This window comes from Oryzias melastigma, linkage group LG16 (genome assembly GCF_002922805.2).
Source record: "Oryzias melastigma strain HK-1 linkage group LG16, ASM292280v2, whole genome shotgun sequence".
Classification (NCBI taxonomy): Eukaryota; Metazoa; Chordata; class Actinopteri; order Beloniformes; family Adrianichthyidae; genus Oryzias; species Oryzias melastigma.
This window is the reverse complement of record NC_050527.1, coordinates 29554127-29578997: the sequence shown is the minus strand read 5'-3', so window position 1 is coordinate 29578997 and position 24871 is coordinate 29554127. Positions and strand designations below refer to the sequence as shown.

The 24871-nt window shown below is 41.4% G+C and overlaps 3 protein-coding genes and 1 long non-coding RNA gene across 8 annotated transcripts in view; 3 read left to right on the top strand and 1 right to left on the bottom strand.

Annotated features, from left to right (window-relative positions):
• LOC112140500 overlaps positions 1–19945 on the bottom strand; it is a 35075-nt gene extending 15130 nt beyond the window's left edge. The window contains exon 1 of the long non-coding RNA XR_004949360.1: positions 19826–19945. This is a non-coding gene — a long non-coding RNA (uncharacterized LOC112140500). The remainder of the gene's footprint in view (positions 1–19825) is intronic.
• On the top strand, positions 39–13193 carry LOC112140493. 2 transcript variants are annotated; one of them, XM_024263469.2, is made up of 11 exons: positions 39–141; positions 600–1023; positions 2849–3349; positions 3437–6750; positions 8582–8648; positions 8706–8852; positions 10627–10818; positions 10891–10974; positions 11054–11231; positions 11315–11522; positions 11597–13193. In XM_024263469.2, exons 2-11 carry the CDS (start codon positions 630–632, stop codon positions 12818–12820), a joined length of 6309 nt encoding a protein of 2102 aa, XP_024119237.1. In that variant the 5' UTR covers positions 39–141; positions 600–629; the 3' UTR covers positions 12821–13193. The 2 variants fall into 2 exon arrangements, with proteins under 2 accessions (XP_024119237.1, XP_024119236.1); XM_024263468.2 differs by having other exon boundaries at positions 8582–8852.
• On the top strand, positions 15061–18694 carry znf576.2 (zinc finger protein 576, tandem duplicate 2). 2 transcript variants are annotated; one of them, XM_024263479.2, is made up of 5 exons: positions 15061–15181; positions 15874–16035; positions 16106–16221; positions 17037–17180; positions 17267–18694. In XM_024263479.2, exons 1-5 carry the CDS (start codon positions 15130–15132, stop codon positions 18107–18109), a joined length of 1317 nt encoding a protein of 438 aa, XP_024119247.1. In that variant the 5' UTR covers positions 15061–15129; the 3' UTR covers positions 18110–18694. The 2 variants fall into 2 exon arrangements, with proteins under 2 accessions (XP_024119247.1, XP_024119248.1); XM_024263480.2 differs by lacking the exon at positions 15061–15181 and adding an exon at positions 15192–15283.
• Positions 19807–24120, top strand: wu:fe05a04 (gastrula zinc finger protein XlCGF26.1). 3 transcript variants are annotated; one of them, XM_024263473.2, is made up of 3 exons: positions 19807–20367; positions 20632–21605; positions 22788–24120. In XM_024263473.2, the coding sequence occupies exons 1-3, from the start codon at positions 19878–19880 to the stop codon at positions 23541–23543; spliced, it is 2220 nt and encodes a 739-aa protein (XP_024119241.1). In that variant the 5' UTR covers positions 19807–19877; the 3' UTR covers positions 23544–24120. The 3 variants fall into 3 exon arrangements, with proteins under 3 accessions (XP_024119241.1, XP_024119242.1, XP_024119244.1); XM_024263474.2 differs by having other exon boundaries at positions 19872–20367; positions 20632–21599; XM_024263476.2 differs by having other exon boundaries at positions 19872–20367; positions 20632–21609; positions 22788–22929.
• The last annotated feature ends 751 nt before the right edge of the window (positions 24121–24871 follow it).

Here is a 24871-nt window from a genome sequence, read left to right as displayed (position 1 = left end):
CTCTTTTTGACTTTTAATTTGTTAAACTACAAATCCCAGCGGATGTTGGGTGTGACGTCACGATGTCTGCAGCTTCTCCGCGTTTGCTTTGTGAGCAGCGGCGCTGACGCTGAGATGTTTTGGGCGGACTAGTGAGCTCAGGTAAGGCTGCTCTGCATCTTTCTGTTTCTCAATAGAACCTCACGTGCCTCACCGAACCAGGGCGCGTGCGAACCGGAAGACTTTGGGCCACAGCTGTACGACCAAAATGCCGAGATTTACACCCAGATTTGACCTCGGAGAGAGAATTAGGCTAACAGAGCGCCCATTATCTGTCCATCTGGGATTCCATTTGTCCTAGAAACCGGCAGACCTTTGTATATTAAATTGTTGTCGTAGTTGGACCTGCAGAAACGGTAAAGTTTGGTAGCTACCTCGTGCGTGCAAACGCAGAGAGCTATTGTAATTCAAATGTTGCAAGCCCAGCCTCCCAGCTGCCCCTGCGTGGACAACAAAGATGCTCTTAGCTGCCCTTAAAGCAGTGGCTAGTGCTTACAGAAAATGAAAGAAGCTGGATTGTATTATGTGTTAATAGACATGTACTTGTGTGTTTTCTGGAGGCTTTCATTTGACTGAGATCCAGGAGAGCCATGCAGACTCCATCTTTGACCCGGACAGACTCCAACCCTGCCTCCACTTCGGCCTCAGAGCAGACCGTCCACATGGTGCCTCAGCCAGAGCAGCAGGAACCTGAGGGACAGGCTAGGAGCAACCCGGCAGCTGCTCCTGCAGAAACCCAGACACTACAGAGCAACCCACCCACCCAAACTGGAGCTCACATACCTGCAAATGTGGCTGCCATGCCAACAGCAGAGGCTGAAGATGATCCACAGAGAAAGACTGATGGAGACTCTCCTCCATCTGTTAGCAGCAGTGGACAAAAAGCAAAGGAGCAGGACCGCAAGACATATGTCCCTTCCAAGAAAGCCATGGTAGATCCTTTAAAGATGGACATGACCAAATCTCTGGTTGAGCCGGTCCCCTGTGAGTATTTCTGACTTGTGCTTCAGGTTTGACTGACGAACATATTCCAGGTTATTTTAACAAATACAATTGAAAACAATTCTAAAAAAATGTCTTTCTAGAAGGATTACATTTTTACAGTTTGGTTTTAAATTAGAAAAACCAAAATATATTTTAACAGTTGTAAATATGTACTTTTTTCACCATGTTTTCTTTGAACAGCTGGTGAATCTAACATCTCTGTATCCTGCTGAAGCTGTACTGCAAAACTTAAAGCTTCACTTTATACTTCTAATGTTTGGCTTTCAGAAACACTTCTGAGTTTGTGCAAAAGCATATAGTTTTAGATTCACTTTTGGTTGCATGCATCCTCTCTCTAAAGACTGGAGTGTGTTTGGTAGATGCTTTTTTTTTTTTTAAAACATTCATTGAAAAATATGAATCTATAGCATTTCCTTACAATAAAAACTTCTAAGTGTAACATATCTGTTCATGCCCTATAATTTTTGAAGGGCTATTTGTTAACAACACATTTATAAATTATTTACAACATTTCATAACTATAGCATGAATTAGAACAGTCTACTTATTTCTCTCATACCTCCATGCTGGTTGTAAAAGAGAAGCAAAAAGTGCTAAACTAAATATATTATAAGAACAATTGTACACTTAAAAACAAAATAAGACACTTTTATTTAGTGTTCTGGATTGTACAATCTGTTTAATAAAATAAACTTCTTTAGCTCTGAAAATATTAGAAATATTTTACCTAATATTTTGCTGAACAAAAAGATATGAGTTGATAAAAGTACTGAGAGGGCTGTGCATCAGTGGGCTCTTCACTGTACTACAATTTGCCTGTTAATCCCCGGGTTTGATGTAGAGTGTAAAACTTCAGCAGTATGACGTTATCATGTAGATCCCTGTAATTATGTCAAGCAAAAATTTCTATACGTTAATTAATAAAATGCAAGGCTTTATTTTGAAAAACAAAAATACCAGGTAAAGCTAACCGTTTTATTTATTGTGACTCTTTTTTTTTTTTGTTTTGTTTTTAAAGTGAATGTGTCGGTTTGACAAACGTAATGGAGTCGCAGGAGTTTCGGAATTGAACAAATGTTTTTTTGTAAACAAGGTGTAAATGTTTTTTTTTTCACATTTTAAAAAAAAATCTAAATTTTTAAGTAATAATCTAAAGTGACCACGAAGTGGCATCAGGGGTACATGTAGCTCTAATTTATTTATCTGCTATATTTATTTATCAGAAAGATTACAAACAATACAACCGTAACTTTAGTTTGCTGAAGTTTCTAGTGCTGAAGATGCTGAAATTGATAACTAAATACACATAAGCTAAAATCTAAAAATGCTGAAGCTGATAGCCAGCTAAAATATAAGTTATATTCCAAATTAGTTTAAAAAAACAGAAAAAAACCCTAAATTAACCAAAACAGCTAGCACATAGCTGAAATATTAGCTAAACTCCAAAATAACCTAAAAAACAAAAAAAGCTTAATTTAGCCAAAACAGCTAGCATCCAGCTGAAATATTAGCCACACTCTAAAATAACCTAAAAAAACCTTAATAAATGCCAAAATAGTCCAAAAAGCTAGCGGAACACCATTATAACTTTAAACTTTACTACACTCTGACTCCATATAATATAAAGTAACGACTAATCGACTATTAAATTAGTTGTCAACTATTTTGGTAGCCCTAGGTTATTTACAGAAGCACTCCATGAAGACATTTTAAATTCAAAAAAGTACCCACAATTTGAAAACTTTATCCATCACTACAGATTTCTGTTTCATGCTAACAGTTTTCCCCTCATGTTTTCTCACAGCCTCTCAGCTCTCTCTGCACTGCGTCGAATGCCACATCATCTTCAGCGATCACAAGAGCAAAGACCGACACGAGAAGCTGAAACATCCGATAGAATACGAAAAGCGCATTTTGAAAAACGCCCTTTTTGCATGTTACGTGTGTGACCGCCACTTTACAAACTCCACGGATCTCATGACCCACCAGAGGGCCCACACTGATAAGAAACCCTTCAAGTGTCCAGTCTGCGAACAGGCCTTCAAGAGGTCGTCCGAGCTCACCACTCATAAAAAGACTCACTTCGGCCTGTTTGGGTACACCTGCACGGAGTGCGGCAAACCCTGCAAAACGCTGACGTTGCTGAAGTATCACCAGCGCACGCACACAGGAGAGATGCCATACGTCTGCAAAGAGTGTGGAAAGAGGTTCAACATGCCCAAAGCTTTGCACAAGCACATGGTCTCCCACACTGCAGAGGGAGCTGAAGAAGACAAAAACAAAGAACTTGCAAAGAAAAGCGAAGGTAAGAGAAATCGGGGTGCAAAAAATGAAATGTGCAGCAGAAAAGTGTTTCTTTTATTTATATAAATACGTTTTTTCTTTATTTTAGGGCCTCCTCCTGTCAAATTCCACTGCTCCATGTGCAAGGCCACTTTCAAGAACACCAAAACTCAACAGCGGCACATGAAAATCAAGCACAACATCTTCCCATCAGGGGAAAGCACACCCATAATAACCCCTATATCCATTTCGCAGCCCACCCGGTTACAGTTGGAGGCTGCCGGACCTCTGCAAAGGGTTGATGCCAACATCGACACGGCGCAAATACGCAAATTAATAGAATCCCTGGGCAACGTGAAGAAAGTAAACCATGTCGTTCTTTTGGGTCAAGTGCCCGCTTTGGCTCCACCACTGGAATCACAAGCAGTGTCCCAGCCAGCAGGACCCCAGCCAGCGGGGCCTCTGGTTGCCGGTGTAAGTCCTCCGCAGATCGATTTTGGAGGACTGAAACCACCCGAATCCAAGACAACTGAACTAAACGCTTCCAATGTCCCGTGTGGTTTAATGGAGCAAACGATCATTCTGGAACCCATCACTCCTGATGGACAAAACCCCGCCCTCTCAGAGATGGGATCAGGTGAAGCTGCACGGACTGAACAACCTGTGGGAGAGGTGGTTCTGAAGCCCCAGACCAGTGAACTTCTCTTGAATAACATGATTTGTCCGAACCAAGAGATTGATCTTGAGCAAACATTCATATTAGAACTCACCCCAGCTTTGATACCAACTTCAGAACTGGAGCAGTTCCAGACCGCACCACAGAACGAAGCTCCGTCCTCCTCTCAGGTGCTGAACACCAACCATGAAGCTGGAGATCAAACTACCGAAAACACTGCCATCAATGAGCAAGACACTGGCCTGACGGCACCGCCTCTCGTCTCCACAGTCCAGATTGATATAACGCCTCCTTTCTCAGGAGATCCAGAGCAAAAAGAACCTCCCCCCTGCTCTTTGGATTCACTTGACAAACTCACAAAAACTCCACCTGAGACTGAGGTTGACCCCAAGGAAAATGATGACACGTGTATGAAGACGACAGGTCAAGACCAGGTGAGTGAGGGCAAAGTAAAGACTCAGGAACTCAACATAGAGGATTCATCTGAGAAATCAGGAATGGAAGGTGAGAATCCGTCAGAAGCCGAGCCATCTTCTAAAGCGGAGGTCCCGTCTGACGTGCAGTCAAAGCAGGTTCCTCAGACCTCAGAACTGGCTATGAATGTCATGTCTGCTCAGGAGCTGGTGAAAGTGCGCAAAAGAAAGCCAGCCAGAACATTTTTCTTTCCAGGATACATGCAAGATCTGGCCGGGTCCATTTACAAGGATGACTTCCTGATAGACGCTAAACCAGCCAAACGCCAAAGAACAAAAAAGTCTCACATCGTCGTGAAATTTAGTTCTCAGAGCAAAGACAAGAAAAGCAAGAAACAAAAGCAGCAACCACAGCAGCAGCCACCGCCGCCAAAGCCAGAAGATCTGGCTAAAAGCAAATCTCCTGCTAAAAGAACACCTGAAAAAAAGACATCCTCCTCACCAAAAGGAGGGAAGGGAAAAAAGGATGCCGCAGCGGGGGGCGGAGCTTCAGGAGCCATCACAAAGTCCCCTCCAACCACAGTCGCACAGGGAAAACAAATAAAAGAAAACATGGGTAAAACAAAACTAAAAAAGAAAAAAGTGGCAAAGGAAGATGTTGCACAAACGAGTGAGCAGAATGCAGCGGCTGCACCAGTGTTTAAAAAGAAAAAACAACCAAAAGTTAGACAAGAAGTTTCACCCAAGAGTGCAAAAACTGACAAACCTAAGAAAAAAGCACCCAGCAAAAAAGTCAAAAAGCCAGAAGAGCCGGATTTGAACGCTCTGCTTTTACTGAAAGGCCATAAGCAGCCCCAGCTGAAAGTTTATAAGCTGGACCCTTCTAAGGCGTCGAGTCAGCCTCAGGACGCCTCAGTGTCCGACTCTGAGAAGAAAAAGGGAGCACGATCTAAGAAGAACCAGAAAGCGCTATCCCTGATGTCTTCCTTAAAGTTGTCTCACCCGGCACCCGATGCTCTGCCCACCAAACCGAAGCCCACCAGAAAACGCAAAGCCTCGTCGAAAGTAGAAACTGAAGGAGTCATAACCTCCAAGCGTGCCTTAGAGTGCAAAGACTGCGGGGAGAGGTTCAGTGACGTCCCATCCCTTCAAAAACACAAAACGGACGCTCACACGGTAGAGAGTCCAAGTCTCACCTACACCAATGGCAACATCTTTGAGGGTGTCTCCAGATTGGAGTTTTACCCATACCCTAAGGTGTATGATGCCGTCACTGTGGGGAAGAACGCCGTGGCTGGGTGGGACACTGAACCAGAGATTGGAGAGATGACAATGGAGGACAGAGGACAGAATGTTTCTTTCCCATCTTTGATTCCATCCCCGTCTCTACCGGTTTCTCCTCCATACGTTGACACAAGTGCCTGTGAGGGTGCAGGTAAAAGAGACGAGAACAAAGCTGCCTCTTCAAATGTTTGTACTCAGCCCCGTGACCTAAATGTGGACAAGGCTCGGACAGATTCCACCTACTCCACTGAGACAATACCCTCTGAGAGGAGGAGGCTTTTTTCACCAGAATGTGCCTCCAAGAGCCCCAACTCCAAATGTGAATTCCAGGAAACCAAAGAGGAAGACTTTAAGGAAGATCTACTTCTAGAGGTCGACTTGGTTACTGTTGGCGAACAGAATGAAAGAGATGGGAGTTCTTTGGAAGAAGACTCCCCAGCTCAACAGGATTTGAAGATGTGTGATTCTGAAAGTGTTAAACACGCTGAACTTGTTTGTGATGGAACGAGTGAAAATCAGGTAACATCACAAACTGGGTTTTGCTCAACTTATCGAGTGAAAGAAGAAGAGCAAGAGATGTTGGTGCAGAGGAGAAGAGAAGGGAAGCGGGGTGTTGTGATGAGTAGATGTAGAAGAGGGACAGAACATGGAAGAGGAGAGGAGATAAAGATTGGATCTGTCGGAGAGACTCCGACGGAAACTGAGAGTGAGCAGGACGAATGTCAGGTAGTTTATGAGATACACCCCATCTTCTCTGACCAGGAGTCTGACACAACGACCAGCCATGGATTCAGGACCATAAGAACACCTGCTACTGGTCCGTCCATGCCTCCTGGTCCCTCGACTTTTGGCAAATCCTCTGAAGAACGTGTAGTGTTTGAGCTGGAGTCTCTCACCACTAGTGTTCAGGAAGTGAGAAATGAACACGGGCGGGAGAAGAACAGAGAGGCCGACCAGTCCCCAGGTATCATGCTGGAGAGGTTCCTGACCTCCAGACAAAGATCTGAAAAAGAGGCCTTCTGCAGAGCTGCAGCAACCAACCAAAGACAGGTGAGAAGGAGCGTCCACAGAAAAACTGCTGCAAACGTAAAAAATAAAAGCAGCGGGCAGCATTGTATGTAGACGCTCTATTGAGGGGGATCTGGTGGCAGACAAGATTGCGGCTGAAATTCATTAGCCGGAAGAGAGTCCAGAACTGAAACAACACCCACCCCACCCCACCCCACCCCTGCGCGTTTTGGTCAGAAAATACTATTTTTTTAATTAATATGAGCGACCCTGGCAGTATTTTTTTTTTTTTTTTTTTGCGTTTTAGGCCTTTGACACCTGTGTCTATGTCAAACCCTACAGTGCTCTCTGACACACTGTTACTCCTTACATGATCAACGTGAATTGACTGATCTGCAAAGGAAAGCGATTTTCCGCTGGTAAATAACATTTTAAGGTGGCTTTACACCGATATGCAACACATTACTAATATAACAGGTTTTATTCTGTCCCAAAGCCGTTTTTCTCAGCAACAGAATCAGCTTATTTACCCTGAACTCGTTAAGAGTTGAAGTTAACTGCGATCAAATGTAGTAAACAATGGTCTGGAGCTAAAGCTCCAATGTAAGTGTTTTAACAGTTTTTAAAAATCTTAACACTTTTGTTAGTATACTTTTTGAGATTCATAAAGCGTTTACCTTCTTTTGACTCGTATTACGCTAATCCTGAACACTAAACCGCTTATTCACCTTAAAAGGTTTTTTTAAAATAAGTGGCTGAAACTTTGATAACTTGTGGAATTTTCCACATCCAGCTAAAGATTTTCAGCCACCATCTTGTCTGCCACTTGGTCCTCTTAGCCCCATTACCCCCATTTTATCAGTCATCACTGGCTCAGCAGCCTCATCAGACCCCTCCCCCTCTGTCCTCTTTACAAATGGTAAAATGGTTGTTTTATCAAAACTGGTCAGACCTGCATGTGGCAAATTCTTAAAGAAACCCACTTTTTCTCAAAATGGTGGCTTTTCTGTTCTTTTGGTCTCATAGCAGCCATTTTTTATGTTTTGGTCCCCTGGAAATTAAGAACATGTCTTTGATTTTTTTTTTAAAGAAATAGGCAAAAAAAACAAACATCTAGATTTCCTTAGTATCAAAGGTTTTTTGTTAACTATGCCAACATTCCAAAAACGTTTACATCATATCAAACATTCTTTTGTTCAGCCTGAGCCAACAACTTATTTACTAAAAAAAATCTCACTAATTCAGGTAAAAAATGGAACAACACTTTTGCAAGCTTGCTTTGTCTCGCCAATCAAAATAATTTTTTTCCCAGTAGCTTCCCCATGCTGCTGCCATCTGAAATTTTTGTGGAAACATTTGAGATGGCAGCCTCTTCCTAAGACCAAAGGTTACCAAAACTTTTTGTGATTGTGGTGTGTGCATGTAAAGTTTCAGGAAAATTACTCAAATGAAAGTTTTTTATTCATCCAATGTGCAAAAATGTGAAAATCACCATATTTCACACTTTGCCACAAAATGGCCACCAAGCCATAAGTACTGTAGCCATCCCATAATAATTTCTTCCTTTGGATATCCCAAACACATGTTTGTAGATTTTTTTTTTTTTTTTCACATTAGATTTTGGCCCCAGTCATTTTTTTTACAGTTTCTTCCGTTATGATGTGATGATTTTTTCACTATATCAAAAATTCATTTTCACCAGATACTAGGTATGTTAAAATTTTTGGTGAGTTTTTGAGTATGTGGTGGGGGTGACATTTTTACTCAAAGGTGCAGTAAGAAAGAAGAATTCCAAATACAGTCTGGTTGTCACCGTCCAGGATTTGTCAGTTCAGAATTAGTTAGAAATGTCTTGACTTTTTTCTTGTCGCAGGGTTTCAATCTTGTTTCCGAGAAAGACGTACATGTTGTTGGGAGCCAGGAGATCAAAGTTGAAGAGATCCCGCTGAACCCCACATTGCTGCCTCCCACCTGTCGAAGCCGGCAGAGCGCTAGCGTCCATCTGCAGCATCATCGAGACATAAGGACCGTTCTGGTGAAAGAGGAGAGTGCCCCCATGCCGAGCGAGGCTCAGGACACGCAAGGCACCAAACAGATGCAGTGGGCTGTGGAGCCAATCAGCAGCGAGAAGACTGATGGGCCGTGTAAGTATTCCACAGTACAAACAATGTGTTTTCTTCTAATACAGTCAAACAAAGAATGAGTATATCACCATCAAGAGTTACCTTTAACAGTAGGAGTCCCAGGCTTTTTTGACCTCCTTTAGAGAAAAGGAAGCTAACTGGCTACTCTCCTGGCTAACATTTGCATTATTTAATGTGTAAATGTGGTCATTACCTGAGGAATTAGAAGGGGAGGGGTGAGGGGTTGTTGGTGGGATTGTTCTGTTGTGTGGGGGAGGAAGGTTGGCCAACAAACTGTGTTGAGGATCGTTGGCAGAGAAAACTTTTTCTTGTGAGGGCCACAGAACTGTTTTCTTCTCTGATGGGGAGTCGGTTTATTGGCCAACAAAAAAGTAAAACAATCACAGCCTAAACGTAAACATTTACGTTTTTTCCAGAAAGCCACACATAACCCAATTTTTAATAATTAATTTCTGTAATCTTCACAGAAAAAATAAAACTAAAACATTTAAAAATCAAACAAATAAATAGTCTATCCTTTCCTGTTGTAGTTCAGACTGCAGAAGGATGGGATAAAAAGTCACACTCTGTGGGTCGCGATCAACCGCACTGAGAGAAATAAGTACAGTGTTTGGAGGCCGGCCTGTGTAGGTACCACTGCTAGAACAGCTCGGGGGGTTGCGGCTTGATGACGTGTAAGATTGCGATTGAAGAAGAAAGATCGAAGAAAGAACAAAATGAACAATTCCTTCTGCGACAACCTTCTACAGTTAGCCCTGGAAGAAGAGCCATCAGGTCAAACATAGAACAAGAATTATCATGCTACTGTGCAATGTGTTGACTGACACACATGTGGCAACTGCAGAAAGTAGATGCTGGCATTGCCATGATTGTAGGTGATCGCCGGAATATACTTTACCACTTTTTATTATTATTTTCAAGTAGGTGTAATAATCTTTTTTTTGTACCATCAAAATACAAAAAAAAAAACACATGTCTCTTGATCTCTCCCTAAGATGGCAAAATGAAAACAAGTTTTGTTGAAGTGGTATTCAGCAGAAGCTCAATAGACATGAGCTTTTAGGATAGTTGGTGTAGAAGTAACCTTCTGCTGATATCCTATAATTCCATTGTTTACACTCTCCCACTGGCCTACAGCCACTCACAACCCCAAGCTAACTTAACTGGTACAACAAAAATGGCGGGCAATACTGGAGCTATCCACCCATACAGCTTTGAGCCAGATGGCAGGTCAGATGAGGACGATGAAAAAGCTAATGGATGTCTTTGTCTGCAAGAATGGGGGCAGAACAGTGAGACTTTGGCCCGTCTTTCATTTCACTTATTGTGCCACAAATGTGAGATTTTTCAAAAAGTGCTTTTTTATTTGCTCCAATTGAATAAAGAAATTCTCAAAAATTCTGTTTTAACTTATTTTTTTTTGTACTTGTCCTCCATCATAAGAAAAGAGCCACGGAAACATGTTGAAAACACATTTTTTTTTTTATCCGAGTGAGTCTTTAAATTTTATTCATGTAGCTTCAGTTAATCAGCTTTAGGGCTTTACTTCAAGCCACACTTTAATGCTTCAAAAATACTTAACATTTCTCTTCATTTTTGATGTCTGAAGTTAGATTCTTAAATCCTAATAAACACCAACATTTAGTTATTCATTTTAAGAAATGCATTAAACATGTTTTCTATAAATTAAATCAAATTGTCGATCATGTAAGCATTTTATATGAAATGATGATGGAAATGGGTTAACATGTATACATATATATTTTAATGACAGCAATGGAGAATGGGGAGAGCACAAAAAACACTGGTGTCAGTCCAGAGTTCAACACCAAGCAGTGCATCTTCTATCCAGTGAAGGAGGAGGAGCGGGAGCTTCTGCTGGGATCTGCTCCGACCAACCACGAGAGCTTAAACCTGGAAGGGTTCACTGATGAAAACCAAGTTGAGCATCACGAGTGTGACGCATGTGAGTAGCTCTTTGATACCTTAACCAGTTTACCTTTGATGAAGAGGATAACTGTTTCTCTTGTTAAATCAGATGAAGGAAGACTTTCTGCAGCAGACTACCAGAATGGAAGCCTGATGTCAGAAGGAGGGGCTGCAGACTTTGCTGATAGTCAAGGTTTATTCACTTTTTCAACTTAAAAAAATCTGAATATTTTAAATCATCTGGTAACTAAAATGTCTTTTGACTCTTTTAGCTTTCTCCGACTCAGAGTGGCAACCATCAGACGTTCGGGACTTTCTTCTCCGGGGTTCTGATGATGATGTGAGCGGTTATGAACTGTCAGATCCTCAGCGTGACACAGAAGCAGAAGTGATGGCCTACTTTAACAGGAACCAACCCAGCAGCTCCCATGAGCCCCAACACACACCAAGGTACAATCAGAAGTTGAGTCGTTTCTCCTCCTGTAGTGATGGAACAAAAGTGATTCCTAAAGTTTTTGTTTTTCATCTTCTAGTATTTCAACTTCAGCAAGTCATCTTCAACCACAGATGGATGGAAACAGGACTAGAGAACCCATCGATTACTTTTCCAAATATTTTAGTTGGGATACTTGGGAGGAAATTGCAACTTGCACAAACAGACTGGTCCAAATGTCAAATCCGGTCACCTCCTTAGAAGTCTCGCGGTTCGTTGCCATCCACATCGCAATGGGAACTTTGAAGGTCCGCAGCTTTATTTCCCATGAGCCTTTGTCCCTGTTGTTGAATGTTCTAATACATTTGTTGTCTCTCTTCAGTTTCCCAGTCCAAAGCTTTACTGGGAGGACTTGACGAAGGTGCCCCTGATTGCGGACGCCATGCCCCTGACTCGCTTCATGGAGCTGTCGCATACGTTGAAGCTGAGTTCTCCTGCTGAGGATACAGTCACTCGTGTTGCAAACAGTCAGCAGCAGCCTGGTGACGGACAGTCTGAAGAGGACAAGCAGAGGGACTTGAACTGTTCACCAACACAGATGGATCCTCTGTGGAAGGTCCAGCCAATCTTCTGCCGCTTCAACGCTGAGTGCCAGTCTTTGAGAAAGGAGGAGAATTACGCCGTGGACCAGTATCCGCTTCCTCTGACCTGCAAGACTCACGAAAGCGGCCCGTCTCTGCTCTGCACTGCCCTGATTGGACTTGGTGGTTTACTCTTACGTGTGGATCTCAAAGTAGATCCGTCCGATAAAGAAGATGTTGTCGAAAAAATGGCGCCCAAAAGTAGCATGGTGTTTCTTTGCAAGCAGGAGCTTTCCACCCCAGCGATGATGGAACGCCTTTTGGATGCCGGGGTTCACGCGGCGGGTAAGGTGGGAGGAGAGCGGGGGCAGATCGGAGATGAGTTTGTGAGCTCCAATGGGAAGCTGATGCTGCGCAGATCCCACAGCGGCTTCATACTTTCCACCGCGGGGAACAGTCAGCGGAGCATGGCTTCCCTCACCAGCAGCTTCCAGAAGGCCCAGATGTCGGCTCGGCTCAACAGAGATTTGCTAAAGCTGTACGCTACGCCCCTCACTGCCACGCCTCCGAACAGCTGGCCCCAAGCCGTGCTCTGGTACCTCACCGATTTAGCATTGGTGAACTCCTGGCTTTTGTACAGAGAAGACCACCGGACAGCTGCTGGAGCTTTGACTTTCATGGCCTTCAGGCTGGAGGTTTCCAAGGCGTTGACTCTTTCCAGAAGCTCAGACACTCAGGACTCCATTCCTCCTCAGCCCCCGTCGGAGGAAAGCCACGGGACGAGTCAAACGCCCAGTCCCATGCTGGTGGAGGACAGCTCTCTGCCCGACTCCGCCACTCGGTACGACGGCACAGGCCACTGGCCGGAGCAGCTTGCAGAGGGAGAAGGGGGTCGCTGTCGTTTTGGAGACTGTCAGAGGACGTCACGAGTATTATGTCTGAAGTGCTGCGTCTTTCTCTGCATCTCCCGAAATCACAACTGCTTTTTGAATTTTCATAACCAGGAGAATTTGGGGAGAAAATAGTTTTTACTACTGTGTGTGTACTTTAGTTTTTCTTACATCTTGTTTTTAGAATGTAATGGTCTACATCCATCCTGATTCTGCACATCGTTTTTATTGATACCTTTTTAGTTTGTAGTGTCATAACTGTGATTTTAATGTTGACCTTTTGTGATTTTGTTTTTAACAAAACAAACCCTTTATGAAATGTCTTAACAGTGTTTTCTATAAAAGATGAATGAAAAATGAAACTACAGAGACTATTGAGATGTACTGTGAATTACAAATAAAAGGATTGTTCAACCACACTGATTTGTTTACACTCCAGCTAGTTCTTAGATCCGTTTCACTGTTATTTATTTTGACTTCATGAGACAATAAAAGACTGTTAAAAACATAAATTAGCTGGTTTCATTCCTCTTCCTCGCAGCTGCACATTTCCACATTGTGACACAAGAATTGCATTATTTTGAACAAACAAGAGCATTAAGTGAAATGTTTTATCTGTTAAATTATCACTTTTTATAGCTGTCTTAACAGCTGATTTAAAGGTTTCTGCCATACTTTAGCAACATGTATATGTAACAAACATTAATAAAATTAAATATATTGTTCTAAAACAATATGTTTTAAGAAGTTCAAGGCAAAGATAAGGTTTTAGTTGAGCTTGGACAACTCCAATGGGGTTCAAATTCTCACAATAGCTCAAAACTCATTTTGGCAAATATTCACATCTCTAGAATAATTTCTGACTAAATCTTGTTTTAATTTTGACATATAACAGCATAGAAACTAATGTACTGCATTGTTCAGCCTCTTTTTTAATGAATTTTACTGCTTTTTGGTTCATTGATCAATTTGGATAGAGGATTTATTGACCCAAGTGGCTTAGCAAAACTAAACCACAAGAGGGAAAACTTTTTCACAATGCCAGCACTGTGAGTTACTATATATTATTGATATGAAGCTTGAAAAGCTTTGTGAATAATACAATAACTGTTTTGCATTTCAGTATGTTAAAAGGAAAAGGAGTGATGTAAAATGTCACAAAACTAAATTTCAATAAAGAGAGAGACATGAATCATGGGGATGAACTGAGAAGAAGAAAGTTGAGATATTTTGCTATTAGTTCAGAGTGATGCGATTCCTGGAAGTGAGGCAGATCTTATTGAAATTCTACCAAAGCTTCACAATATGGATCTTTTAGGTCAAATAAAATACACTCCATTTATAACACCTTTAACATGCCTGACCCTTCACACTAGATTCAGATTAGGCTGTTTTATTGGTTTCATCAGTTTATTCAGAGACGTCTCTAAAAAAATGTTAAAAACTTGAATCATTTAACTACACTTTCTGTCTTTAAATCGATAGATGTTTTTTTTAATATAATTTGACACTTTAAACATTAGAGTACTGCAGGTTGCAGCGTGTTTCTGGTCTGTGCATCATTTCTTTTTATAACAGCAGTCTGTTACCTTACAATAACCCCAGAATAACGAAATGAAGGCCTGCTTATAATTTTACAATAAGGGAATTTTTTTTTTACAGCTGGAGGTATATTGATAAGATCATATTTTCAGAAAAAAGTGTTTGTTGTTTATTTTTCTTGATAGTGTTTGAAGGACATACTTGTTTTTCAAATATAAATGTTAACATGATTAGTTGTAGTATGTTTATGGGTTAAAAAGTAACCTTGTGAATAAATTAATGTAATCACATTTAAAGTACTGCATTGACACATGTTTTGTTTTGGAGTTCCTGGTACAACTGTTGATTAAATCATTTATTCATTTTTTATTATTAAAAATGTCTGCAGATTTTTAAATTTTAATATTCTCAAAAGTAAACCCCACGATTGAACCAATCTTTATGATAAAGCTGTTCTAAATAAAACATTAAAATTCACATCATTTTTAAAAAGTTCTTTCTGGTCACGTGGTAAACTTGGCATAGAACCGTGTAACATAGAATGTTTATGCGGTGAAGACTCCCAATTTTTCAGTTGTCTTTTACTTTATGCATGAAGCTGTTTCCAATTTTTTATCCTTACTGTTAGGAGGTAACATGCACTAAACAATACCTGCTACTTTTTTGGTGTAGTTGAAATATTTTGCGTCAAATGCTTTGCTTATCAAAAAGTACAATATTTTTCCAAGAAGAGTTCAACTGCTTCTTAACAACAACAGCAAATTTATTCCCGCATAGCTGATTTGTGGATTGTAAATTTGTATGCAAATATAAATAAATTCAGTTGACAGAGAGGACCACAACCCCCCGCCATCTTAACTAGTCCTCACGTCCAACCAGGAAGTTCGCGATCTTTTGGATCTATGTCTAGGGACAACTCTCTCAGTCTAACTCCCCTCAAAGAGCGGTCAGGAGGTAACGTCTACCCACTTTGATTTTAATATTGTTATAGTTCTGCGAGCGCTGCACGGCCCGCATCGTTCATTTTAGTAGTCGGAGGCTGCGTCTAGCCTCATAGTGAGTGGATAAAACTTAGTCTGAACGCGTGAATGTTGTAGCCTCTGTTGAATGGCATTGGTGTTTTTAGCGCTAAACAGTGGGGAAGCTAGCTAGCGTTAGCCCGCTCAAAAAAGCATGGTAGTTGATTCATAGTTAGCTACGACCGAAGAAATAAAAAAATATAAAATACGAACGCTTACTAAATGCTTAAATATACCGTCTGTATTTGTTTGTGTGGTTTGCCCGATAATTTTTATATCGAGTACTTGTAGGTGTAGCATTAAGCTAGTTAGCTTAGCAGGCGGCCTTCACGTTCTGTTAGCGAGACCTTGAGCTAAAACTTTAGGGACTTGTTTTGGTCGAGTCGTTGATGTATTATCGAGTCTCTTGTTTCGTTTTTATTGTAAAATATTTATATGCTTGTAATAATAATTTACGGTTTAAGGGTTTTAATCACGCAAATAGTCAATGAACGGTTTTCGGATCACTGCGACAGCACTATTTTGGCGCTGTTCATAAAACTCATGTTTTGATATATTTAATTGTAAAAGTATATATTTTTAAAAAATGAACCAAACCAATACGTTTTCTTGTATGTTTTTTTAAAGTCTCAGAGCATTGCATTATGGAGTCTGACATCTTAAACATAGAGGATATTGTGATGGGACGGGCCGTGCCGGACCCCCCTCCTGAAGTTCCCGCACAGAAACCCGCACAGCCATACAAACCCACCACCTTCAATGGACCTCCACCAACTTCCGTTCAACCTTGTAAGTGATGCTGCTGTCTGGTTGTATTCACGTCTCAAAGAAGGTCTAATTCTCGTTTTGATGTTCTCAGATCAACATGAAAACCTGCAGTGTTTTCAGTGCTTTATCACGTTCTGCAACGCCAAAGCCAAGGAGAGGCACATGAAGAAGAGCCACAGAGAGGAGTACAAACAACAGCTTCAGCAGGTACTCCACACACCTTCTATTATATCCCCTGATGCTACTTTTTTTTAAAATAAAAACCCAATCCATCTTTTGATCTACTGTAAAAGTGTTTCTAGTGGTCTTTTTTTTTTTTTAGATCATGTCGTTTTCTGGGATGTAGTTTCTACAGAGCAACAGTTGTTCATTTGAATTTTGCCTTGAGTTGTTGGCATGGAGACAACCCATCTCTACTTCCTGTCATCCATTTGTTTACATGCTCTACTGCCAGCTTACATCCCTTCACATCCCAAACTTAACATTAGCGGTGCAACAAAAATGTTGAGGAACATTTGAAGCTATCCAGCCAAATGTCAGTCAAGCTCAAAACGTCTTCTCCCGATTTACAACGACTTCAATAAAGAAATGCTTGGAAAATTACACTTTAATGTTAATTTTCCTTTATTATGTCCTTCAACATAAAAAATGCACCAGAAACACAATTTTAATCTAAGTGGGTTATTCTTTTTTTTACCCTGTTTTTGAAAAATGATTTTGTTCTTTTTTTTTTTTAACCTTTTCCTTGAACATATTTTTATTTTTTGAGGCTCTGCTTGTTTCAAACTTCCTGTCCGGTGCTTCTTTGATATTCGTAGGTCTACAGAGCGGTCTAAAATATTTTGTAATTTTTGTCATTAATGTATTATTGTGTCACAAACATATAATTAATACGAGATATTTTTCTTTGTTTGAAAAAAAGCATATTGTGCTGCAAAACTAATTAAATCATTTTTTGTGCTTTAAAAAAATAACTTTAAATTGTTTTCCCTAACGATTGGTGTTTACTTTCTTTTTTACAGGGAAACACACTGTTTACATGTTACGTGTGTGACCGCACATTTCAGTCATCAGAGGAACTAACACAACATCAGCCAACACACAGCAAAGATGACAAGCCCTTCAAATGTGTTCACTGCAAGGAGAGCTTTAAGACCTTCTCTGAGGTGAGAGCGAGTCATTAAGTCCAAAATGACAATCTTTGGTTACATTCATTATTTGTTTATTCATTTTTTTTGTTTCCCGTTTCCAGCTCACATCCCACAGAAGACAAATGTGTCCGGAGAGACAGCTGTTTTGTAAAGATTGCGACGAAACTTTCCGTAGTCCCGGCCTGCTGCGCGCTCATCGGTTGACCCAGCACCCTCGCCCAGATGTGGAGACGGCAGAGCAGCCAGAGGATTCGACCAAGACCCATTGCTGTAAGAAGTGCGGTCAGAGCTTTGAGGCTGAAGCCGAGCTCTTAGCACACCAGGAGAAGTACCCCGAAGGTCAACAGTGCAACGGCAGTGCTTCTCCTGTCAAGAAACGTGGAAGACCCGCCAAAGTCGAGGATCAGGCAAGCAGTGAGATAAAAGGGAAGCGAAAAAAGAAGGATGAGTCTAAAGTGCCAGAGGAGGCAGAGAAGGCCAGCAGTACGGCAGAGTCTGCAGCTGCCCCGGCAGAAGAAAAGGGAAAAGCAGGTGTAGCAAAGCGAGGCCGCCCACCTAAAGCAGTGCCAAAATCTGAAACAGATGATAAGAAAAGTTCTGAAGAAGAAAGCCAAGCTCCTGCAAATGAGAAGAAACCTAAAGCAGACGCCGCTGCCGCTCGTCAACACCCCTGTCCTGACTGTGAACTCGCGTTCCCCGGCTTGGTTCAGCTTCGCGCTCACAAGAAAGAGAAACACGCCCCGCGGAAAGCCCATCCCTGCGAGGAATGCGAGGAGAGCTTCGCTCGCCCCGAGCAGCTGGACGCCCACATGTCCCGGGCCCACGCTGTTGGCCGCTTCTCCTGTCCGACCTGCGGCAAGAGTTTTAGCCGTGAGCGTACCTTAAAAGCTCACCAGAAAAGCCACCCAGAGGAAGAACCCGAAAACCCAAGTACGAAGAGATAATTTAGATGTCGGGTACTTGCAGAATTTTTTTTTCTCAATCTTTTAGTATTGAGCTGTCTCCCCTCTCTTTCTTTATTTTTTAACTGAAGAGACTTTGTAGTCAAGATGATGATTCTGAAGAATCCAGTTTTAGCAGGTTGTTGGATTTTAAGTTGAGTTGGATCTTTGAATTTTTGTACAGATGCCTCTCATGAATTGATTAATCATGTGATAAGCCCATCTATTACACCTTCTGTCATGAATCGTAGAACATTTGTAAAAACCTTTTAAACAATTTAGTTTTTTTTTTGTTTTTTTAGTATGAAGTGTGTTGTACTTTGTGATTAAAAACGGAACAGTTCCCCAGAAAACAACATCGCAAGTCAATTAGATGCCTTGTAGAGATGTTTTGATTAAATAGACAGTTTCTTAAAAGAGATATGTACAGCTTCTCGGTTATTTTTACACGTTTGTTTCTTCATAAATTAAACGACAGGAAAGCTTCTTGAACAATGAGGTGATTCTGAAGTGATCTTGGCTTTCTGCTTCATATCTAATGTGGAGTTGTTAGCTTGTGGACAGAAATAGTCCATTCAAATTCTGATTTGTTTTTTTTAGGCTCAAATTGATTCTTGAATGTTTTTTTTCTTTGGCTAAGCTAGTGTTTCGCCTGCTTTTGTTTCTTAATGACACTCTTCTTATGACCTTAACTCCATAAGGAACTGTGTAAAGTCATGTTTTTCACTCATAGGGTTGGTTCTTCATTGCAATGTTTGTAAACACTGAAAAATGTAATAAATCATGTTATCCTGAGGGAAAAAAAAGTGTTGACCCTGAATCTCGTCTGCTGTCCTGTACAATTCAAAACAATTGGACTTGATTTATAGTTTTAATGGAAAAAAATACAGGAAGTGTAATTGTTTTTTTGTAGTTAAACACAGAAAAAATGCCTTTTATTTATGAAAAAGTTAAGCTTTTTTATTTAAATACATATTTTTAGAGAAATGTGGATTGGTAGACCACCAATATTCTTGTATAATTGGATGTATGTTGGAATCTTTCTTTACACAAGTATTCACTTGATAGACAACTTTATTAATCCATTTGGGACTTGCCCGCAGGGAAATTAAAGAATCATAGTTAATGCAATTTCTGTATTTAAATGGCTTTCATACCACATGAAAAGTAATTTTAACCTCCAACTTTTTAGGAATTATTTTTTTAAATTAAATTGGTATTTTTATCTCAAGTTGTAATTAAATTGCTTTAATCCCATTTGAGAATCTGAAATTATCTCTATGATGTGTAATACCACTCCCAGACGCTAGGTGTCCTCAGTCTGTGTGCGTCCTTAGGTTTACATTTGCCTTTGTTGTTTCTACCATTCTTCATCGATTCGTAACCGAAAGAACCGAGTGTTGCTAACCTCTGTATTTGATATGGGCTAAATATTATAAACTATAAGTAAACATGTTTCTGTTAGGGGGTCTGTATCATAACTGATTTAAAAATAGATTTTTTTTTCAAAAGAGTAAAAGCCGCCAAGCTAAGCGTAAACATCCTCTCGAGCTCTCCCTTCCAGATGAGGTAGGGGTCCTGAAAGGTGTGTCGCTGCGAGACTTCATGAAGACGACATGAAAGTTTTGACACGACGGAGAGCCAGAAAGCGGATGTAGTCACCGGAGGAGTGAGCGCAAATATTTACTTACATTTGTTAATGTTTTACGTGGCAATTACCTGACGCTGAACACCTGTGTGTCACATCTTCCATCCTCAGCCAGCAGCAGTCATGTCCATGAAGGACAGCCAGCTGACAGAACCGGGACCCCCGGACGTCCTGCAACCGGACCAGACCTCTCTGAGACGCTCCTCCCGTTTGCTCCCCTCCTCTCCCGTCTCACCTGCAGTTACGTTCAAACGGAAACGACGACTGAAAGCTGGTCGTGACGGAGAAGCGGTGAAACGGCCCTCTGACGCCAGTCGAAGCAAAATGTCACCCCGTCTGTCAGGAACATCAGCCCTCAAGCGGGTGAGAAGATCCCCGAGTCTTCAAGAGGGTCAGAGCGTCAACGGTTCCTCCTCTGGAGGTGCCCAGGAGACGGATGGAGCCCAGGACTCCTCCCAGGTGATCACCGGGGACCAGGAGGATGGGAAGACGGCTGAAGAGAAGTCCACGCCGCAGGAGGAAGCTGAGGATGAGTCTGATGACAGTGAAGTGTCAGACATGTATGAGGAAGAGGAGCAGGATGATGAAGAAGAGGAAGAAGACCTCAGCAATGGTAACAACTATGGATTCTCTTTCCACACGATTCGGTTTAAAGCTTGATTTTTTTAATGCAAGATAAATAAATAAAAATATGCTTATAAGCAAGTAATAATAAATAAAGACATTTCATTTGGAATTTTAAGCTCAATTTTCATGATATGTTTCCTCCACCATGAGAAAAAATACCACAAGAACATGTTAAAACATGTATTTTCATCAGAGTGTGTTTTTAACATTTAAATTTTGCAGCTTCTGATACAGTTTTGTCTTTTCCCAGATGTGAGTCATTCTGGAGATTTCCATTGCAGTGTCTGTAATCTCCAGCTGACCTCCAAGTTCAAGCTCCAGGACCACATGAATCTGCACACAGGATCACGCCCATACTGCTGTGCTGAGTGTGGCAAACGCTTCTGTCAGATCTACAACTACCGTATGCACCTGCGCACACACGCCAAGACCAAAGCGGAGTGCCACTGGTGTCGCATCTGCCTGACCGGTTTCAGCTCACAGGAACTTCTCAACAGCCACCTGTCAGCAGCCCACTTGGAGGACGTGTTTTATGAGTGCGACCTGTGCAAGCGTGTCTTCACCTCTCTGAGTGCGTGTGAAAAGCACGTGGAGCTGCACAAGTGCATGGTCAACATCGCGTGTGAAGGGTGCGGCCGCAACTTCTCCTCAGAAAAGTCGCTGGCGCGTCACATGAAGAAGAGATGCCTTCGCAACTTGAAATGCACGGACTGCTCGGAGACCTTCACCAAGAGGAACGCGCTCCTGAAGCACAGCTTCTCCCACCTGGGCCTATTGCCGTATACCTGCCTTCGCTGTCGCTCCCACTTCCGCCTGGCAAATCTGTACCGCCAGCACAAGTGTGAACCCCAGCGCATCCACTGCGTGGCGTGTCTGAGGAAGTTTCTTAACCAGGAGGACTTCCAGCAGCACAAAAAGGACACCGGCTGCTGGGGACAACAAGAGCCCAACCAGAAAACAGATGAGATCCGGTGTTTGGAGTGCGGGCAAAGATTCGACACTTCGGAGGAGCTGAAGAAGCACGCCGGGGCTCACCAGAGGGTGCTGAAGTGTGCTGAGTGTGGGAAAGGGTTCCGCTCAGCCTTACTGCTGATGTCTCACATGGGCGGCCATGCCGGCCAGTCGCCGTGTCTCTGTCAGGCGTGTGGGCTGGGCTTTCCCCATCAGCAGAACTACGACGGCCATCTGAAGACATGCGGAAAAACGTCACAGGCTTCAGTGAGTGTGAGTGAGTTGTGAGCGTTTTATCGTTTTAGAGTATCATACGGCGCTGATGGATGTTGTTTTTGTTTTTTGCATTTATCTAGTACAGGGGTGTCAAACTCAATCGCACAGGGGGCCAAAATCCAAAACACAACTTAGCTGATAGCCACCTAAAATATTAGCTAAATGCCAAAATAGACTAAAAAACTGAAAAACCCTAAATTAGCCAAAACAGTTACCATGTAAATATTAGAAAAACTCCAAAACGGCCCAAAAACCTGTTGTCCAGGCTGAATTATTGCTGCTCCTTATACACTGGGTTGCCTTAACCTTCAGTAGAAAGGCTGCTGCTGGTTCACATTGCAGCTGCTAGATTTATCTATGGTGCTACGAAATTTAAGGATATATAACTCCAATCCTGGTCTCATTGAATTGACTGCCAGTTAAATATTTGATGATTTCTTGTTTATAAGTTTAAGTCAATTGCAGGTACAACACACTCTTACCTCTTTAATTAGCTTTTAAAACATTCTCCACTAAAGTTCATGCGTTCTTCTAACTCCTTGTGTGATGCTAGACCTGAGAACCATGAACCATGAACCGAGCGTTTGCCGTGCTGGCTCCTAAACTCAGGAGTAAACTGTCTCCAGCTAACAGAGAGGCCACCATCTTTGAGAGTCTTAAAGCTAAACTTTTCCTACCTGACCTTTTATTATGTATTTAATTATTGTTTAATTGTTTTGATGCTTTTTTATGTTTTGTCTGCGTATCTGCACTCTGGGTCTCTTTGAATGGCGCTGGAAGGTTCTCTGTAAAGGAATAAGTGAAATGAAATGAAAAATGGTCTTGTAAAAATAATTTCTTATTGTGAAGACAGTGAAGCCTGAAACTTTGACCTTTTAGCTTAAAGGAATAGTTTTTCTTAACTTATTTTAGGCCAGAAAAGCCACATTGTAGAGTCTTACAGGTTTCGTCCTCACATTACCACTGAAAAAGAAGGGAACTCTTCAATTGTTTTTTTTTTTTTTTTAGCCTAGATAAGCTTTAAGCAAAACTTAAGTGTTGGAGGCAGTAGGTTTTGCATGTAGATATATTTAAACTGCTGCTCTGTCTTTTCTACTACACATGAGGCGGCATATTGCAGAACTTTATTATGACTTTATTATTTAATGATTCAGTTAAATGTGTTTTTGTTTGTTTCAGAGCACCACTAAGAAGCGTCCAAAATCTCACCGTGAGAAAAAGAAGATAATTTCTAAATCAGCCGGCGCTCTTGATGCTACGTCAAAGAATACCCCAGACTCCCACACTCCTAATTCCTCCGACGGGCTTTGGAGGCTAACTCTGGATAAGGAGCCGCCTCCCGGTACAAACCTCGTCTTGTTTCTCCCCGTCTGTCCGTCTCAAACGGGCGAGCTGCCCGTCTCATCTTCTGTCCCTCAGGCGCTGTCCGTTGAATCCGTGCAGACTCTGCCTCAAGCATCTCTCTCGCCGATGTCTAAAGTTGAGTTTTTCCACGTGAACGCGTCTGTTAAAGACTCCCCGTTCGAGCAACTAACGGATATCAAGGAAGATGCTGCAGCCCCCCTGGATTTGTCCACAAAGCGCCAACCATCTGACCCGGCGCCCTGCAGCCTTCCAGTTAAAAGCGAGCCAGAGGAATGTGACGTCTCAGGGCATTCTAATGGCTCTGAAATTCCAGAATCAAAAGAACTTGACAGCTGTCACGTTAAAACAGAGCAAGGAAAGGTGGACTCGTGTTCTGAAGCAAAGCGGCTTAATAGGTACCCCATCGTTTTGTCACTTCTTAATGCCAAAACGGCTTTCCCTGGACCTGTAGACGATGTTAAGAGAGAAGAGCAGTCTGCTGACCTCCATTATGGTGCAACATCAACCACCTCCAGCCAGCTGGCAGACGTGGAGTTGAAGGAAGAAATCAAGATGGAGCCAGACCCATAAAGACATGAGAGGGACTAAAACTCTGCCAAGAGGCCTACTTTAGTTTGCAATAAGCACACAAACCAAAAAATGGCACTGATGTTACACATGACGAAGATGAAGCACACTCTCAGACATTCAGGTCAGCTCCATTCAATAATGCACTACTTTTATTGACTTGTATATGAGATTGTGTCTAGTTGTTATATTAACAAAACTCCCTTCTTACAGTTTCCATTTAAAGCTGAATTTTCTTAGACACTAGCATGGATAGACTGTTAATTTATTGTGACGGAACATATTAAGGATTGTACTTCACTTGAAATATTAAACATTCCATTGTTGTTTTGTCTGTATTCTGAACTTTGTGAACTGAAAAGACAATGCAGTGTGTGCATTATCTCTGCAATAACTAATACTCCTTCCATTGTTTCCCTGTTCGGAGAATGTGATCTTTTTGTGATATGTTTGAGTTTATTTTTGTTTTCTACAAACCTTTAAAATATCTGTTTTCACTCTTGGTCACTTGAGTTTACACTTTTCTGTAGTTATTTCTGTTTTTTTGGAGGCCAATAAATATTTGTTTTGATAAAATGTGTACATTTTTACAGAATTTTTTTTTTTACATGGATTTGCAAACAATGGATTTAGTTTTTCTAAAATCCAACTGTGATCGATCTTTTTTAGTGTTTCACTGTTCTTTTAATTATAAGTATGACGTTTTCAAAAAAACGTAGTTTTGTAGAACATAATTTCTGCAGAGCAGCAGTAGTTCTTTAGAAATTCCCCTCTGAATTGTGGGTGCAAAGCCACCATACTCCCTTCCTGTTACTGAGGACTCTCTGTTTACACTCTCCCACTAGCTTACACATCCAACCTAGCTTTAGCAGTGCAACAAAAACATCTAGCAAAATTGGAGCTATCCATCCTTACAGTTTAAAGCCAGATACCAGCTCAGACGAGGAAAACAAAGACACACATGGATCCATTCTTCTGCAGGTGGATGCATCAAAAAAGAGCATGTAGCCCCCTTATTGTAGCTTCTACATCATTAAAAAAAGCTTTTTCAAAAATGTTATGCCTACACCTGATTCACAGCAATTTGAATAAAGAAATAGACGTGCTATTTTAAGCTTAATTTTCCTCCATCGTCAAAAAATGCCGCAAGAACATGTTAAAAACATTAAAAACAGTTTTCTTTCTTTAAGTAACTACTTTATTTTGGTGTTTAGGGAAAAAATATGGAATTCTAAAACTTTGTAGCTTTCCATGAGGAAAAAACATGTATTACCTGATATAAATGTACGTTTTTTTCATATTTGCAATATCACTGAACCATCCATCCATTT